The sequence below is a fragment of the Elephantulus edwardii genome, unplaced genomic scaffold (assembly GCF_000299155.1).
Source record: "Elephantulus edwardii isolate Elephantulus edwardi_28Jun2011 unplaced genomic scaffold, EleEdw1.0 scaffold00018, whole genome shotgun sequence".
Taxonomy (NCBI): domain Eukaryota; kingdom Metazoa; phylum Chordata; class Mammalia; order Macroscelidea; family Macroscelididae; genus Elephantulus; species Elephantulus edwardii.
Window position 1 is genome coordinate 19,970,961 of NW_006399768.1, and position 17,423 is coordinate 19,988,383.

At 38.0% G+C, this 17,423-nt stretch overlaps 1 protein-coding gene across 1 annotated transcript in view; it reads left to right on the plus strand.

Annotated features, from left to right (window-relative positions):
• The first annotated feature begins 1,559 nt into the window (after nt 1–1,559).
• The window catches only part of TENM3 (teneurin transmembrane protein 3), a 674,684-nt gene continuing 658,820 nt past the window's right edge, over nt 1,560–17,423 (plus strand). Inside the window, exon 1 of the mRNA XM_006882227.1 lies at nt 1,560–1,873. Within this exon, the coding sequence (XP_006882289.1) occupies nt 1,642–1,873 (232 nt within the window). The 5' untranslated portion in view covers nt 1,560–1,641. The remainder of the gene's footprint in view (nt 1,874–17,423) is intronic.

Genomic DNA, 17,423 nt, shown 5'->3' on the forward strand with positions numbered 1-17,423 from the left:
TTTACTGACCTATGTAAAATATTAGCAATTCATTTTGATTGCTCAGCTCAATTCAGTAACAAGAATATGGAGCTCATTTGAGGCAACTATAGGCAAGGTGGATAGAAATGGGTTTGTTAAAGAGATACCTGGAATATACTGTCCAAAAGTTTCCCATTAAAGACCTAGGAACTCTTGCCATTTCAGTCCCGAGAGTCTAACCACTCTTCTTGTAGATGCATAAATGGCATATGTGAAAAAGTGAACGGTTCTAACATTACACCAAAAGACTCAAGACTTGTTGACAGCTTCGATGTAAGCTGAGTTGACATGTGAGATTCAGCATTGGCAACAAGACTCCAGTTGGAAGCACATTAAAGAGGAATATGATGTGTATAAAGCTAGGGGATGATGAACAGAGGAAGAGAAAGAGGCTGTTGAGAGGGAGACTGTACATGGAAGAAAATATTTAAATAGGGGTCACAACCCTGTGGTGCTCCAGCCAGAGACAGCCTGGTGCTCACGGGGAATCATTCGTTTCAAATTGATAATGGAATTATTCAAAAGAAAGGGGAATTTTGGAAGGAGGGTTGCGGGTAATACTAAAAGTTAAAGACAGCACTTTCAAGGTCTTTCAAATTTAAAAGAATGACAATATGAGAAGGAATAAAGACATAGGAGGATCCTTTAAAGTACAGATTAGCTGTGGGCAACTCTCCCTCCACAAGCCCTGCCTTATGGAGCAGTCTTTTCTCCCGTCACTTTCCAGTGTCCACACAACAATTTCAGGACAAAAAGAGTTTGCTAAGCAAAAAAGACAATTTACCTTGTTCTTTCTAACCTGTTTTTGCCCTTGGCAATTACAGGAAACTGCCCCCTCAAATTGCTGCTCAAATTGCCTTAAATATCAGGATAGCACTGATTAAGTTCACATTCCAGAAAGGTAAAGCATTTTATAATGTAATTTACATGTTGAGTGAAAGGGGAGGACCAGCTTTTCTACAATTCAATACTTTTATATTCTTAAAATACAAAAAATTGTGTCCTTTGAAGAAGAAAAAGTCCTTAGATAAAGAATAATAAAATGTTCAACAAAATGTTTCAGTCCTAAGAATCTTCTGTCATTGAAAAAAGGGAGTATAGTATAAGTTTTTGTAAGAACACAAAAGGAATTTTTATTTGTGAATGGAGAAAATTATGCAATAGAAAATGTCCATGGTGAAAATTTTAACAAGATAGTAGGGCTAACTTTTAGTTGGCTGCTGTAGTGAAATTTGAGCTTGAGCTTCAGTTTATGTTGTAGTATGTGAAAAATCAGTTATAATACATTAGATAGGCATCTGGAGCTCTTATTACTCTTATTAACAGAAAGTGTAGGCACTTTTGAACGAATTATGTGCCTCTTATCTTGGTGGTATGTGATATTTTACAGTTATTTTACAAATGACAATTTTGTTGTTGTTGAGAGCTAGACTCCTGAATAGGCAAATCGTTTTGTTTTCCTGCAAGTTCCTGATGGAAAAGAGTGCAGTCAATTTTTAAATGAATGTTACGCTGAAATCACACCAACCTTTTATCTTTACAGGGAGGCGAATGAGAATTGAAGACTGAGCATTAATTTGCGACAAAAAAGGACTGATGTTCACAGAGAAGGAATGAAGTATGGATGTGAAAGAACGTAGGCCTTATTGCTCCCTGACCAAGAGCAGACGAGAAAAAGAACGGCGATACACAAACTCCTCAGCAGATAATGATGAGTGTAGGGTCCCTACACAGAAATCTTACAGTTCCAGTGAAACCTTGAAAGCTTTTGATCATGATTCCTCTCGGCTGCTTTATGGTAACAGAGTAAAAGATTTGGTTCACAGAGAAGCGGACGAATACACCAGACAAGGTACGTAGTTGCTCTAGTAAAACAACTCATGTGCAAATGTTGCTGACTGTAGGCACCACTTTCTCCCCTTGAATAGTGACATGATTATACTCTGATTGCCATTCTGAGGCAGCAGCTGAGATGTTAGATGATGACACTATCCTTTAGACAGTGGGAGAAAGCCATCTCTGACAACATTGATCCCAGGCACATACTAAAATTCAAAGTAGAGTTGATTCGAGAATTCTATGCTTCATACATGAAGTTTATGAGTCTATTTGTGACTAAACAGAAAAACTAGCTTGTTAAGATTATGTTGCAATCTCCTAAAGGTGCCCACAAACATTATGGTCTTTGTAATTAGAACAGGAAAAGGAAAATAGTATTATTATTGGCTCAGGAAATACAAATTTCCCTCATAAAAAAGTAAGAATTTTTATCCTGGATCATTTCATGATACATTCAGACCGTCTGTGTATTTCTGTCTCTTTTCTGCAAAGACTCGCTGTAGAAGGGATGCCACTTGATTCTCACAGGGAACCAAGGGCATTAAAATTGGACTTTATACTGAGTTCCCTTCATAAAATCCATTATGGCTTGGTCATTCACACATATTTATTGAACACATTTACTCTCATTTTTCTGCTTATATATTCTACCAATAGAATAATGACTTTTGTAATTTTATTTCACCATTCTAAACCTACCGATTTCCACACTTTATGATAGTAGTTTATTTTAAATTAGGCATACACAGTTATATTTTGTTTCTTCTAATACAGCCTTGAGATATGAGCAAAATTACAACTAATAAAAGTAAAATTGTCTCACATTTGTATTGCACTATACTGTTTACATAGAACTTAGCATCCCTTAGCTTATTTAACTTGGATGCAAAAGGAGAAAATAAACCTCAAGTACGTAGAATGTTTTTCTTCTTTCCCAGTCATCTAATAGATAGTGTGGGAGCCCTGGTGGCGTAGTCCATAGGGAGTTGTACCACTGACCCTAAGGCTTGGCCTTTCTGTTCGTTCAAACCCACCAGGAGCTCACAAGAGAAATATGACATCTCCTCTCCTTCAACTTATAGCTTTAGAAACACAATAGAGAGAGTTAAGAATGAGTTGGTTCCAGTTCTGTGGAACTGAGTGAATGAGAGAACATCATGGATGGTGTGAGAGGCAGTTTGATATTGGACATAAGCAACTCTACAATGTAAAGAATGATGTAATCAGTTACTCAAATAATTGAAAAATCTTCCTCTGCTCTGAATTGTAGGAGGTGACATCCAAACTAGACTAAAAACATGCTCACTACCCAAGCCAGTTTAGATTGAAGGCAACTCATTTGATTTTTCTAATAGTCTCCTGCTGCCTCAAAAAGTGACTTAGTAATTATTGGTAGCATATTTCATATAAGGAGACAAACCAATTTAGCATTTTAAGCAACATTTTTAGGGTTGGTTATAGAATACACATTTGAGATAGGTGCTCTTTTTCTGATGAGTTGGGCCTTCAGCAACATTGTACAATGCATAATAATGTTAGCCATGCCCCCCTTTTCATATCATCGTCACAGCTGACATATTATCAGAGTATGTTATTTCATCATTTTTATATTGTTGGTAATATTTAAATATATGCAATCTAAACTCAAGGTGAAGTTGTGCTTTTGTAACAAAAATAACTGTTGGTGGAGGTTGGGCTATGTTGGGAATTCTAAGAGAGAAAATAAAGTGGCACGTGTGACATGATGTATTTGGAAGGCTTATCTCCACCCCAAGCAAACATTTCATTTTGGCAGAATGAAAGGATGCTTAAAGAGGTTAAAAATGGTGAACTGAAAAGCTTACCTCCCAGGCAGCATTAATCCAGTGTAGACTGTTGTTGACAACATAGTGACACCATCTGTGGACACCCTGGGTCTGAAAGGCTTAGGGGACCAAATAGTACTATTACTCAACTCCTTGAAAGCCTGGGACTGGGGAGTGAAAGGAGCAAAGGAAAGGGAAAGTAGGCACAGCTGCATGGAGGCATGAGGAGTTTAGAAGAGATGTGAAAGGAAAAGTGAAAGTTCAGGACGCGGTAGTGCTACCTGCAATTCCCTTGACATGCTCGTGAACCAGAATTTACTAAAAATTAAACAGGAATATGTGGCTAATTGTGGCTAATCCTAGCTAAGATCGACTGATTCCTTGGTCTTCACCAGTCTGTGTACTGTCATTGTCATTTGTCCCTCACAGTGCTCTTGAGAAATAGGTTCCAGTGGTGTTCCCCTTTCACACGTTGAGGCTTTTGAGATGTGAGAAGTCATAAAATGCCTTGGCTAGAAGAAACTTGCCACTTTCTTCTGCGAAGAAGAATGTGGCACTAGGATTAGTGGAAAACTCATCAATTACTTGTGTTATGAAGATGGCACGGCCATGGCTGCTGAAAGTGAGTAGGACTTGAGACACATGCTGCAGAAGATGAAACACTGCAGCCTTCAGTATGGATTGCATCTCGACATCAAGAAAATAAAAACTCTCACCCCTGGACCAATAGGCAACATCATAATAGATGGAGAAAAGATTGAAGCTGCCATAACTTCATCTTACTTAGATCAACAATCAGTACACTTGGTACTGGCAGTCAGGAGCCTGGTAGATGAATTGCACTGGGATAGTCTGTAGTCAGGGAATCTCTCCAAATTATTGAAGAAAAAGAATGTCATTTTGAGAAATAGGGTGAGACTGATTCTGGAAATGGTATTTTTAGCAACTTGCTATGCATCTGAAAGCTGGGCAATAAATAAGAATGGTAGAAAATGAATTGATTTCGTTGAACTGTGATCCTGAACAAGAGTATTGAATATCCCATGGATGGTAGAAAAAACAGATATGTCTTGGAAAATGTGAAGCCAGAGTGTTCCCTGGAGGCAAAGATGGTAAAGCTTTATCTCACAAACTCTGGACATGTTGGTGGGAAAGTCTGCTTGTTGGAGAGAGACATCGTGCATGGAATCATGGAAGGATGGCAAAAGAAAGGAAAACACCCAGTTAGGTGGATGGATACAGTGACTGCAGTAATGGGCTTGAGTGTGTCAGCAATTTTGAGGTTGGCCCAGCATAGGACAGGTTTCAGATTTGTTGTTCATAGTGTTGCCATGAGTCATACTCTTGACTTGATGGCACCTAACAATAGCACCTAACAACAAAAGATACAGGTGGCGCCTAGCAACAGAAGAAACTAATCTGTGGCTGGAAATTAGACCTTCGGCAAAAGAAAGGAAGACCCCCAATGAGATGAGTTGGCACAGTGACTTCAGCAAGGGCTTTAGAGTGTCAGAGATGATAAGGATGATACAGGATAGTATAAGGTTCAGGTAAACTATAAAGACTCATAAGGTCATTATGAGTTATATTCAACTCCATAGCACCTGACAACAGTGACCACAATCTCTCATAACAGTTCTTTCTTCTTTCAGCTTGAGAAATACTGAGCTAGTTTCTCCCTTTTTATTCTGACTTCAGCTCTGCATATTTTTTTTAATACTTTGCTTTGTCTTCTCAAGCTGCCCTGCAAAATCTTCCATTGAACTCTTTTACTTCAGCAGTTCTTCGCTTTGTTTTGGCTTCTTGACAGTCTAATGCAATTTTTAATGTTTCTTCTGACACCCATTTTCTTTTTTCTTCTGTCTTTGTAATGACCTTTTGCTTTCTTCATGGATGAGATCCTTGATTTCATTCCACAGCTCTTTTCTTCGATCACTGGTAATTAATGCTTAAACCTGTTCTGACGCTGATTTTTTAATTCAGGTGTACTAAATAGACTCAAAAAGTTATATTTTGCTTCTTATGGATTTACTTTAATCAACCTCAGGTTCAGTTTGAATTGGCACATGAGTAATTGATGGACTAATCCACAGTGAGCACGTCGCCTGGTTCTGACTCCTAATACTGAGCTTCTCCAACAATTTTTCCCCTCAATGATAGAGTCAGTTCTGATTCTTGTGCAGACTGTCAGGTGAGATCCATGTGTAAACCCACCATTTATGTTTCTTAAAAAAAGCATTTTCCATGAATAAACCATGAACTATACAAAATTCAGTCATTCACTCTCCCACCTAACTTCTGTCACCAAGTCTGTACTTTCTGAATACCATGCTTTCCTTATTGTTTCCAACTTTTGCAGTCTAGTCTTCAACAATTACTAATGCATCTTTGTTGCATGTTTCATCAATTTTTTAGTGCAAAAGTGGTAGAATCCTCATTTTCCTCCTCTTTGGCTTTAGTTCTTAGTGCATTTGTTTGAATAATAGTTGTATTAACAGGTCTTTCTTGTAAAGGAGGGCAATTCATCAACAACCTGAATTATTCAGATAACACAAACCTTGCTTGCTGAAAGTGAGGATGACCTGAAGTGCTTGTTGAAGAAGATCAAAGACTAGGACCTTCAATATGGATTGCATCCTAACATAAAGGAAACAGAGTTCCTTACCACTAGGCCAATGGGCAACGTCATGATAAATGGAGAAAGGTTGAAACTGTCAAAGATTTTATCTTACTTGGATCCACAGTCAACGCCATTGTTGGTTCTAGCAGTCAAGTGATAAGAAGACATATTGCTTCTGGCAAATCAGCTGTCAGAGACCTTTACAAAATACTGAAGAGCAATGATATCAGTCTGAAGACTACAGTGTGCCTGATTCAGGCCATGGTCTTTTCCGTTACCTGCTATGCATCTGAAAGCTGAACAATGAATCGGGATACTGGAAGAAGAACTGATGTCTTTGAGTTGTGATGTTGGAGAAGAGTACTGAATAGACATAGACTACCAGAACAATGGACAGGACTGTCTTGGAAAAGGTACAGCCAGAGTGCTTCTTGGAGGCAAGGATAACAAAGCTTTTCTCTCCTACTTTGGACATGTTTATTGAAGAGACTATTCCTTGTAAAGGGATATCATACTTGGAAGGGTGGAGGGCCAGAGAAAGAAAGGAAGACCCCCAGTGAGATGACACAGTGACTACAACTGTGGGCTCAAGTGTATCAGATACAGTGAGGATAACATGGGATAGGACAGGATTCAGATCTGTTGTTGTTCATAGGGTTTCTATGAATTTAACTTTGATTCAGTGAGACATAACAACAACAACCTCTATCATAGGGAGCTCTAGTAATTTATGTAAGGAGTTTCACTACCAACCCAAATCCTCCAGTTGCTCCATGGGAGAAAACAGGCAGTTTTCTCTTGTGTACTTAACTGCCTCTTAAAACATGTTGGAGGGTCAATTATGAGTTGGTTCCAACTCCACAGCAGTCAGCAAACAATAACTTCTAGTATCCTCACCCCCTAACCTTTGTACTCTGGTGGCTTAGTGGTAAGGCATTACACTGCCAAATCAAAGGCACCAACTTCAAACCCACTAGCTGCTCTGTGAAAGAAAGATGAGCAGTCTTCTTTGGAATTATTTACTGCCTCTGAAAAACCCACTGAATGGTCAGCTGTGTGTCAGGACCTGATGACTCCTGACAACAATCATCTCTGTGCAGTTGCCAAAGAGGAAACAGCTAATTCACTGTCATAATTACCCTTCAGCTTATTTTTAGTGAAAAAGAGGTATTTTAGGCAATTGTAGGTTATGGAGGTGGTGTTATGACCTGAGCTGCTGACCACACTGTAGGCAGTTAGAATCTACCAGCAGGTCCATGGGAGAACAATAACAGGCTTCTTCTATGTAAAATTTGCAGCTTTGGAAACAGATGGAGGGTCTTGACATTTAGAGAGAGAGAGAGAGAATGTGTGTGTGTGTGTGTGTGTGTGTGTGTGTGTGTGTGTGTGTGAGTGTGTGTGCTTTTCCGTTTCAGTGTGGGTAGAGAGAAACTAACACACTGGAGGTATATTTAGGAAATAAAGATGATGAGATTTTATACTTGGGTGGGTGAGGACAAGAGGAAAGGAAGCGTTACCCAAACTTTTCCTTTCTCGTGGTACGATATGGGCGTGTTTGTAGCAGAACGAGTAGGTGGAGGAGAGACATGAATAAGGCAAGTCTGCCATCAGATCACGCTTTTCGTGTGCAAGCAGGAGGGAAAATTCTCCCAGGCTTTCGTTTTCTTTGAACCTGACAAATGTCAATTTTTCCTCACTGACTATTATGCCGTGGGATTAATTATTTAATTGACAAAATGTGCTTCCTGCCACCGCTCCTGACATCATACACATAATAAAAATGAAAAATTAAAAATATTAATAGTCACCAAAGATCTTTGAAACCATTCCAAAGAATCATGCTAATATCGTTTGTCCGCAGAGTAAAACAACTTTTCAGCCGGAAAGCCACTTAGACTGTGAATGAGACAGGAAAATGCAGTTTCAGATAGAAGGAGGACTGTGTAGCAACCTCGTTAAAACAATTACATGGGGATTTCAGATCTAAAATATATTTTTCTTCTTATTTCCCAGTTTTATGGACTATTCCGTAGCTTGATTTTGTAATCATATTATAAGGCTTCACTGACTGAGAAGGAACCCTGGTGGCATAGAGCATTGCTTGTTGAGCTGCTAACTAAAAGGTTGATGGTTCAAACCCAACAGCTGCTCTGTAGGAGAAAAGCAAGACATTCTGCTCCGTTTAAGACTTACTGCATCACAAATGCTATGGAGGGTCTCCATGAGGCAGAATCCAGGGGGTTGGCTGTTTTATTTTCCATTTTACTAACTAGCATGTGATTATTACTTATTGCATAGATATTATGAGGCTGGGATGATTTTGTTTTCACAGTGATGTGTAAGTCAGACTGGTTGTCCCACAGATCTTTCTTTCTCTTTAAATCTTTTCATGTGGGTTTATTGAGCGATGGGAGTCATGTCTCTTTTTTACAGCTGTGCAGCTCTCTGTAGGTGTTGTGGGCTTCGGATAACAGCAGTTTATTTTGCATTTTTGGATGCTATTTTCTTTTATTTATCTTTGAAGAGAACATATCTTGTCAGGCCTGGGACACATTTCTTGTGAAACAGCTGCATAAGATCATCCCACAGTTTTAGAGAAGTGATAAAAGGAAAGATTCTTTTTCTCAGTTCCAGCTCTCTCTGCTGCACACATTCTAATGGTGTTCTTGACCAATAGAGAATGCTTTCCAAACCTAACAAGGTCTGTGAGATGTGAGAGAGAATTTTAAAACTAGATGAGGCCCACGAATAAGAACATTCATTTCTTTCTCACAGCACTGCAACTGCGAAAAGATAAAAAACCAAAAACTACCTCGAAGACAGCCCAAATCCAAAATGTCAAGCATTTATTTAATAAGTAATCTGTTTTATAAAATTATAAAATCTATTCATTATAAAATTAATATATTAGCACTTATGTTTTCATGCATGGAAGTTGCAATGGTAAGATAGGTTATCTGATACTAAATTTTAAAAACAGATCTCATGTCTGTGATTAATATATAAAACCAAAGTGCAAAATGAATTGGAAGAGAAGGAGAGTGAAGGGCCAAGGCGTATTTGCCATGTCAGGCACCCCTTGGCTACGAAGTGTCAAGAACTTCTGCCCTTCCCTCCCCAGAGGTTCTTTCACCCACTTACAGCTGCTTTAGGATTTACCTTCTTGTCTTTATCATGGCTTTCCACTCTCACAAATATAACTTCTGCTTCTCACCTCATGATATTGCTCATTAAAGGCCTATCAAGCATAGTTTGTGGGGTACTGCTAGGGTGAGAGGAAGAAACAGGAGAGAAAATGGATTCCACCAAGTTCTGGTCCCTCTGCTGCTATAATTCCATGCTAGGCCATGCTGTTGTTGTTATTATGTCGAGTCTCCTGTGACTCATAGCAACCCTATGCACAATAGCTCAGAACTCTGTTCTATCTTGAACCAATCTCACTATCTCTGACATACCTGCCGCCTTTGGCCCAGTCACTGTGCCAATCCATCTCATCCAGGTCTTCCTCTCCTGCATTGTCCCTCCACTCTTCCAAGCATGATGTCCTTCTCCAAGGACTAGTCCCTTCTGGTCATGTTCCCAAAGTATGTGAGATGGAGCTTTAAAATCCATGCCTCCAGAGAGCAAGCTGGTTTCACTCTCTCTAGTATAGACCTGTTTGTTCTCTTGGTGGTCCATGGTATGTTCAACACACTTCTTCAGTACCACAACTCAAAGGCATCAGTTCTTCTACCATGCTTACTCATCATCTAGCTTTCTGATATAGATGCTGGGCCTAGCCAATCTTTAATACAAATATTCCTAATGCTAAACCTGTTACTTACCAAGACTAAACTTCATTTTAAAGAAACTAAAAAGACAGGCCATGGTATTTGCAGTCGCTTCTTATGCATCAGAGAGTTGGACAATGACTAGGGAGGACAGAAGGAGAGTGGATGCTTTTGAGCTGTGGTGCTGGAGAAGGGTACTGAATGTACCATGGACTGCCAGGAAAACAAACAGATTCATCTTGGAGAGGATTAAACCAAGCTACTCCTTGGAGGCAAGGATTCTGGGGCTTCGTCTGACATACTTTGGACATGTTGCCAGGAGGGACGGGTCCTTGGAGAGGGACATCATGCTTGGGAGGGTGGAGGGACAGCACAGGAGGGGAAGACCCTCTATGAGATGGATTGATTCGGTGACTGGGGTAATCGGGATAGGTGTGTCAGAGGCGGTGCGGTTAGCGCAGGTTAGAGCAGGGTTTAGGGCTGTTGTGCATAGGGTCGCTATGAGTCGCAAACGACTCGACAGCACATAACAACAACAAACAAAAAGACATTAGAAGAACGATCTTGACTTTTCTGTAGATACACATTCAAGATTCTGGCATAATGGCATCTTCTATCCCACCTTCAAAGGCAATAACTTCTGTCACCTAAGCGAGCAGTAATCAGGAATACAGATGAGACTTGAAACTCGACTAAGGTCTTTAAAGAGAAGCCTAGTGCAGGAACTTTACCCGTTGATGTTTGACAAGAGTTTGTAATGGGACTGATGAGCCCTGTGGTGAAGCCAAGAAGGATGGTTGTGACCTCTTGGTTCTGCGAGAGGCTGGTCTGCTTCCTCATGTACCGACCCTGGAACAGCTGTTTCCCTTGGCTCCTCTTGGACTTAGGGGAACCGTAACAGATGAATTTCTCCACCCTGGCACTGTGAGAGTGCCAGCTAAGGAAACCAAGCAGTAGAAAGGCTTGTCTTTGACATTTAGTGGATCTTCCTACTGTTCTCAAGGAATCCTAGGAAAATAACTGTGTCACCCAGCTTCATGTCACCCAGCATGCAGGAAGTAAGGTAGGATGTAAAACAAACAGTTCAGGAAATTTCTAATGAAACTGAGCATTATAAAAGAGATATGAAAACTTGAACCCAAACAAAGAATTTTAAAAGCACTTAAACTATGTTCAGGGGGACTCACCTAAAAAAAAATAAGCATAGTTCCCTTTGTCTCTCTGTAGCCACCAATAAAGATTGTTGGTGTCATGGTAAAAAAAAACAAAACAAAACAAAACAAAAACCAACCAAAAAAACAAGAAATGGTAAGCATAGGGTTGGAGGTAACACCAAACCGCAATAACAATATGCATGGTGGGGGAGAATCCATAAATTAAAAATATAATAAGAAGGACAGCTGAAATAGAGTGGATAGTCATTTTTAAGATTCAGATTCAATACAAGAAGATTCAAAACAAGAAGACCCAAATTTATTTTACTATTTGTTTTTTCTGTTTTTTAATAAAAGAACTGTATTTTATTTTATTACTTGTTATATTACATGTGAACTATTGAAGTTTGCCATACACACAAACTATTTAATTGGCTTTTACAGTCATATGATATCTGTAAAAAGCAGAGTTAAAAATTATATAACATGATTGAGAATAAAGAGATGGGCAAAGAGATGCCAGGTAAATGTAAATAAAAAAAGCAAGAATGTCAATATCCTACAAAAAAAAGTTGGCATTTGCTATTATAACAGTAAGTAGAATAAAGAGGGCTACTTTGTAAATGATAAAAGATACAGCGTATAGAAGTATACATATGCCTCTATTGGGTGAATGTTGTTCTCAGGTGAAGTGGTTCCAACATAGAGATTCCATATACAGCAGCACAATAGATACTGGCAGAACTGGCTTCATTCTTGTAGTAATTGCCGTGCCTGAGCACATTCTCACAGTCACAGTCGTTATGCCATTCCACGTCATTAGAACATATAGAAACTAAATTTATAAAGCATACAAAGAAAGTCATGTCTATTGGGTAGAAATGATACTGATCTTCATATTTCCATGAAATATTTGATTGTGTGTTTGTTAAAAATGAAAACAAGCCAGAAACATTCTGTGAAGTAGGGGCTTTTATAGGTCAAAAATTGATCACATAAACTTGTTAAAAATAGCTTTTGCCTTAATTTATGGATACAAATAATAGATATTGCAAAGGAAAAATTGTCCCAGCATTTATGGATTTATGAAGGACAGAGAAAATGCTGATCATAAGAAACATATATTCTAAGACTAGATATTTAGTTATTTAACAAGAAAGAACTTTCTATAACTCTTAGAAATTAGCAAAATAATTTACTAGGAAAAACAAATCAAAGGAAAATAGGTTGTTGCTGGTTGCCCTGGAATCAGCTGTTACTCATAGTGACTCCACCTACAACAGACTAAACCCTGCATGATGCTGTGTCAGCCTCGAGATATCTGCTGAACTTAAACTCATTGTTGTCACTGTGTCAATCCTTTGTGTTAAGCACCTTTCCCTCTTTCAGTAACCCACCACTTTTCCAAGGATGATGTCCTACTGGTGATACTAGAAAGGAAACTGTGATTAAAAGCATCTAGAAACTTTATTTTAAAAAAATGTTAATAAAATGGACACTCCCTTCTGATCCAGAAATGCTGAGAGAACTGAAACCACTAAAAGAGATCAACCCCAGCAACAAATCTGAAAAATCTAGAGGACATGTTTATTTCTTGGTAAAATATGACCAACTCGGAATTATTTCAGAACAAGGAAAAAACTTGGTGAAAAGCTGTTATTTCACAGCAGATATATAAAAGAGATATTAAAAGAGCAGTTAAAATATTATGTTAACATGCTATGCAACAACCCTTAAAAAGATGGAAAGCACCTAAATTTATTTTATGAACTTGACAGAACCTTAATAATAAAGCAAAACCAAAATATGACAGATGCTTCTCAATATGAGTAAAAATTGCAAATAACTAGTTGTATGTAAGACTCTAGTAATGTATAAAAAGACAAATGTTCTAGACCCCATTAGTAACCAAATTGTTGCTAATCATTGCTGGAGATTTTTCAATGCTAGAAAAATTTATTAGGATAATTACATTAATAAATCAAAGTAGAAAAACACGATCCTATCAATAGATGATGAAAAGGTTTTGAATAAAATATAGCAACCATTGCTAATTTTTTTAAAAAAAGTAAAACAAGAAAAAAACCCACTTAAATGTGACAATCATATTTGTGATAATTAATCAGAAAATGAGCATTCTAATTATTGAGATTTCTTAGACCATTTAGTTAAAACCAGGAACATAAGAAAAATTCACATACCATCACAGTTACTATATTCAGTGTTGTTTTAGATATCTTAGCAATCTCAATAAAAATAATTAAATAAAAATAATTGACATAATTTAGAAAAAGTTAAAATTGATATTTTTGGTAAATATTTGAAATTATATACATAAAAAAACTATGTTTCTAGAAATTAAGAAAAAACAAGATGAAGCTAGTATATATATCATGGGCTGTATAATACAGAATTAACTCTTTGAAACCATGTGTTTTTGATAATTGAAGACCTTTTTAACAAAGGGGGAGGGGATGAGGTAATGTGGATTTGTTACAATAGTTGTTGTTACGTGCCTTTCAGTAGACTACAAATCCCAGCCACCCTATGAACAACAGAGCTGAACCGTGCCCTATTCTGCACCATCCTCGTTCTGTCCACCGTGTTCAGGCCCATTGTTACAATCACTGTGCCAATCCATCTTGTTGAGACTCTTCCTGTCTTTCTCTGACCCTCCCCCTTTCCCAACATGATGCCTTTTTCCAAGGACTAACCCCTCCTGAGACATATCCGACGTACGTGATAAAAAATTTCACCAACTTTGCCCCTAAGGACCATCCTGGCTGCCCTTCCTTCAAGACAAACCTGTGTTTGTTCTTTTGACAATTCGTAGGCTATAACACGGTTCTCCAGCACCACAGTTCACAGGCATTGAGTCTTTTTTGGTTATCTGTATTCACTGTCCAACTTTCAGAAGCTTAGGAAACAGGTGCATCAGGTGCATCTTAGTAATAATGGGATAATAAGCCCTGAGAGGTCTCTGGTGCTCAGGATGACGAAGTTAGGCCCATCTCTTCATGCCCGTGCAGTTCTTTGGGCCCCCATCCAGTGGCAGCACACACTGAGCATGGAATAGCAGCTTCCCACTAAACCCTAGAGGTAGAAAATGTGTGCACACACGTGTCTTAGTCAGAAAAGGGTTAAAGACTGTGGATTTTTAAAACCCAAAGGTATTTGAACCAAAACTTTTCTCACTGGCTTAGTAGCAAATCAAATAATTGTGGCCAAATAAATTATGTGGACAAAATACTTAATTTCTTTGTGCCAGTTTTCTTATGTTTAGTGTGTGCCTTGACTTTCAGGTTAAGGATACATTGACTTTATGTTTGCAAGCTGCTGAGAATAGTACCTGATGTGTGTTACTATTGTGCAGTCATGATGATGATTTTGCAATAATGGGCTAGATTTGGAAGTAGGGGGGAAATCCATTACAATGACAAAAAATAACATAAAATACTTTCTAGTAAATTGTTAGGAATAGTATGGACCTGATACATGAGATGTATAAAATATCTATGACTGCTCATGTACACAGAACACAGTTGCACTGTATAGTTATCAAAGATGTGAGCTTTCAGAAGCAGATTACCAGAGCCTGTCTTCCAGTGTCTGATTGTTTAGTTAGTAGTTGAACATATATTTTACCGCCCAGGAAATCTCTGGGTTATCATGATTTGGATTGATGACAACCAGAACAAAATATTAAAAGATGTAAAATAAGACTTGAGTGAGTGGAAAGATGGGCAGTCTTTATGGATGAGAAGACTCAGAAAAATATCAGCTGACCCAAATGAATATCTAGAAGTCAAGATCATCACAAAGAAATCTTCAATGAGTAGGGTTATTTTAAAGTGGAGAATGTAGTCCCCACATTTCCTAAAAGACGTTGTTATAGAATTTTTATATACATCAAAACTTTTGCCAAAAATGCATTTAAAAAACAAATTGCAAGGGTAAAATGACCTTAATAAATATATTTTTAAAAAAACAAACTGAGGCTACTTTAATCATATCTATATGGTATTGGCATAAGGAAAAATAAATAGATCCATGAAATAGACTAAAATTTCAGAAATAGAACTTCGTATACAGGGAAATTTAACATAAAACAAAGATGGCTTTTCTATTCAGTGGGATTTGATAAATGGTGCTGGCACAACTGGTTATCCATCTGGAAGAATATAAAATTGGACCCATATCTTTCAGCATATTCAAAAATAAATTAAGATGGATTAAAGACAAATGTAAAAAAAAGCTATAAGAATTTTGGAAGTTAATTTTGGAGACTGAATCAGATAAGAATGACTTGAACATGAATAGCAGAATGTTCAGAAAATAATGAATTAAAGACTGCAGCGACCCATTTCTTTATAGAGCAAGAAGTTCAGAGATACTACTAAAGGTGATAGATGCCCTCAAGAATCCAGATTCTGTCTGTATGTATCGGTCATCCCTAGAATGCCACTGTATTTTATTCCTGGTTTAAATAAGAATGAAAAAGCAGGTGAAAATGCCTTTCTTACAGTTTTACTCCCCTGAGACTTCTTTGTGTATCTCATTTTTCAGAACAGTTATATATGGCCACTCTTAGCTTCGTGAGAAGAGAAATACTTTAATATTTTTTTTTTTGGCTTTTACAGCATAGGAAGGCAAGGAAAATGTGGCTGTGAATCCACACAGATTGCTTTAGGGACTATATGTACACCCCAAAAGTAAGAAAGCCCATTCTAGTGGGTTAAGAAAACCCAGGAATCTAGGCTTAAATGATTATATTTTTAAATGAAAAGATTTTGTATGCAATACAGTCCTTGGTTAACACAAAAAGTGAAGTGCTCACCGCTAATTCAAAGACTGAAGGTTGAAACCTACCCAATAATGACTGGGAAGATAGGTAACCTCCAAACACTCAGGGCCACAGAAATCCTTACAGAGCACATCTCTACTCTAACTTCCTTCCGCAAGGCATCATTGACTGACTAAGGCAACACACTGGTTTTGGGTTTCCATGTAAATAAAAATAAATCACAAAGTCATTTAATTGGTACATATCTAATGCATGTGCCATTGAAAAGGTTCGTATCTATAATGCAAGATATTTCACAAAATCAAAATAGGAAGACAAATAAATCAATGAGAAAATGACATGAATGGGCAATTTGCAAAAAAATATACATGTTCAAGAAACAAAAGACAGTCAGCATTCTTACTAGTCTGAAAAGGCAGTCACTAATCAGCAGCTCCTGTGTCTGCACCACACAGCTCCCACCTAACCAGGGATCCTTCATTGAACATTCATGCACCCAAGTGAACACAGTAGTTTCTGGAGGACATTCTCCTCCACTGTGGTGAAATTGTGGGAGATTCTCCTGTAAGGAGAAGTGTTCCTTGTGGGAATTGAGAAGGTCAAAAGTCATTCTCATACGAGGTAGTCATTCTCTAGGGTGCTGCTCGTCCAGGTGTTCAGATACAGACAATGCAGTAGGCTTCTGTGCTCCTCCTGGCAGCCTCTGTGATATTGTTTCCATGACAGATACTAAACATTCTTAACATCTACATATGTTCCTAGAGTGAGAATTATTATATACAACTACTAAGTTTTAACTGAGAAGCGAGCAGCAGAAAAGCTATTTATTAATTATTTTTTAAAAACACCTCTTAATTTAATGTGTAACTAAAGATACTGCAAATCTATCCCTAGAATTGCAAAAATAAATAAATAAAATCCTACACAGACTAAGTAAAAACAGCAGAATTTTAATAGATATTTCATTTGGAAAGTGGTCCTATAGGAGGAAATGTTCCCATTTCAAGTAACCAGAGATCAAAGGCAAAAATACTGGCTGTTTTGGAACTGCAGTGGGCTGTTTCTAACACTTTCAGGGGCGAGGAGCAGAGAGCACCTTTCCAGGCAGTCGGATAGAGTTTGTTAAGGTCTGAACAGTTCTGAAGGTGGATTTTCACTTCAGCATGGAAGCCAGACATAGTGTTTAGAGGCGGCGGCAGGATGAAAATGCCAGAGCACTTCTGATTTAGTTTAGGGTTAAATATAAATCAAAATCCCCTTAGAGCTAGTGGAAATTCAAGCCCTTGTTATTCATCTGCTTTTGTCTTTGATTTCCTTTGACTCTTGATGCTGTTGTTTCATTTCTCTCTTTAACTCTTGATGCTATTTCTCTCTGTGTTGCTTTCTTTCTGCCTCTGTAGAGACATATGA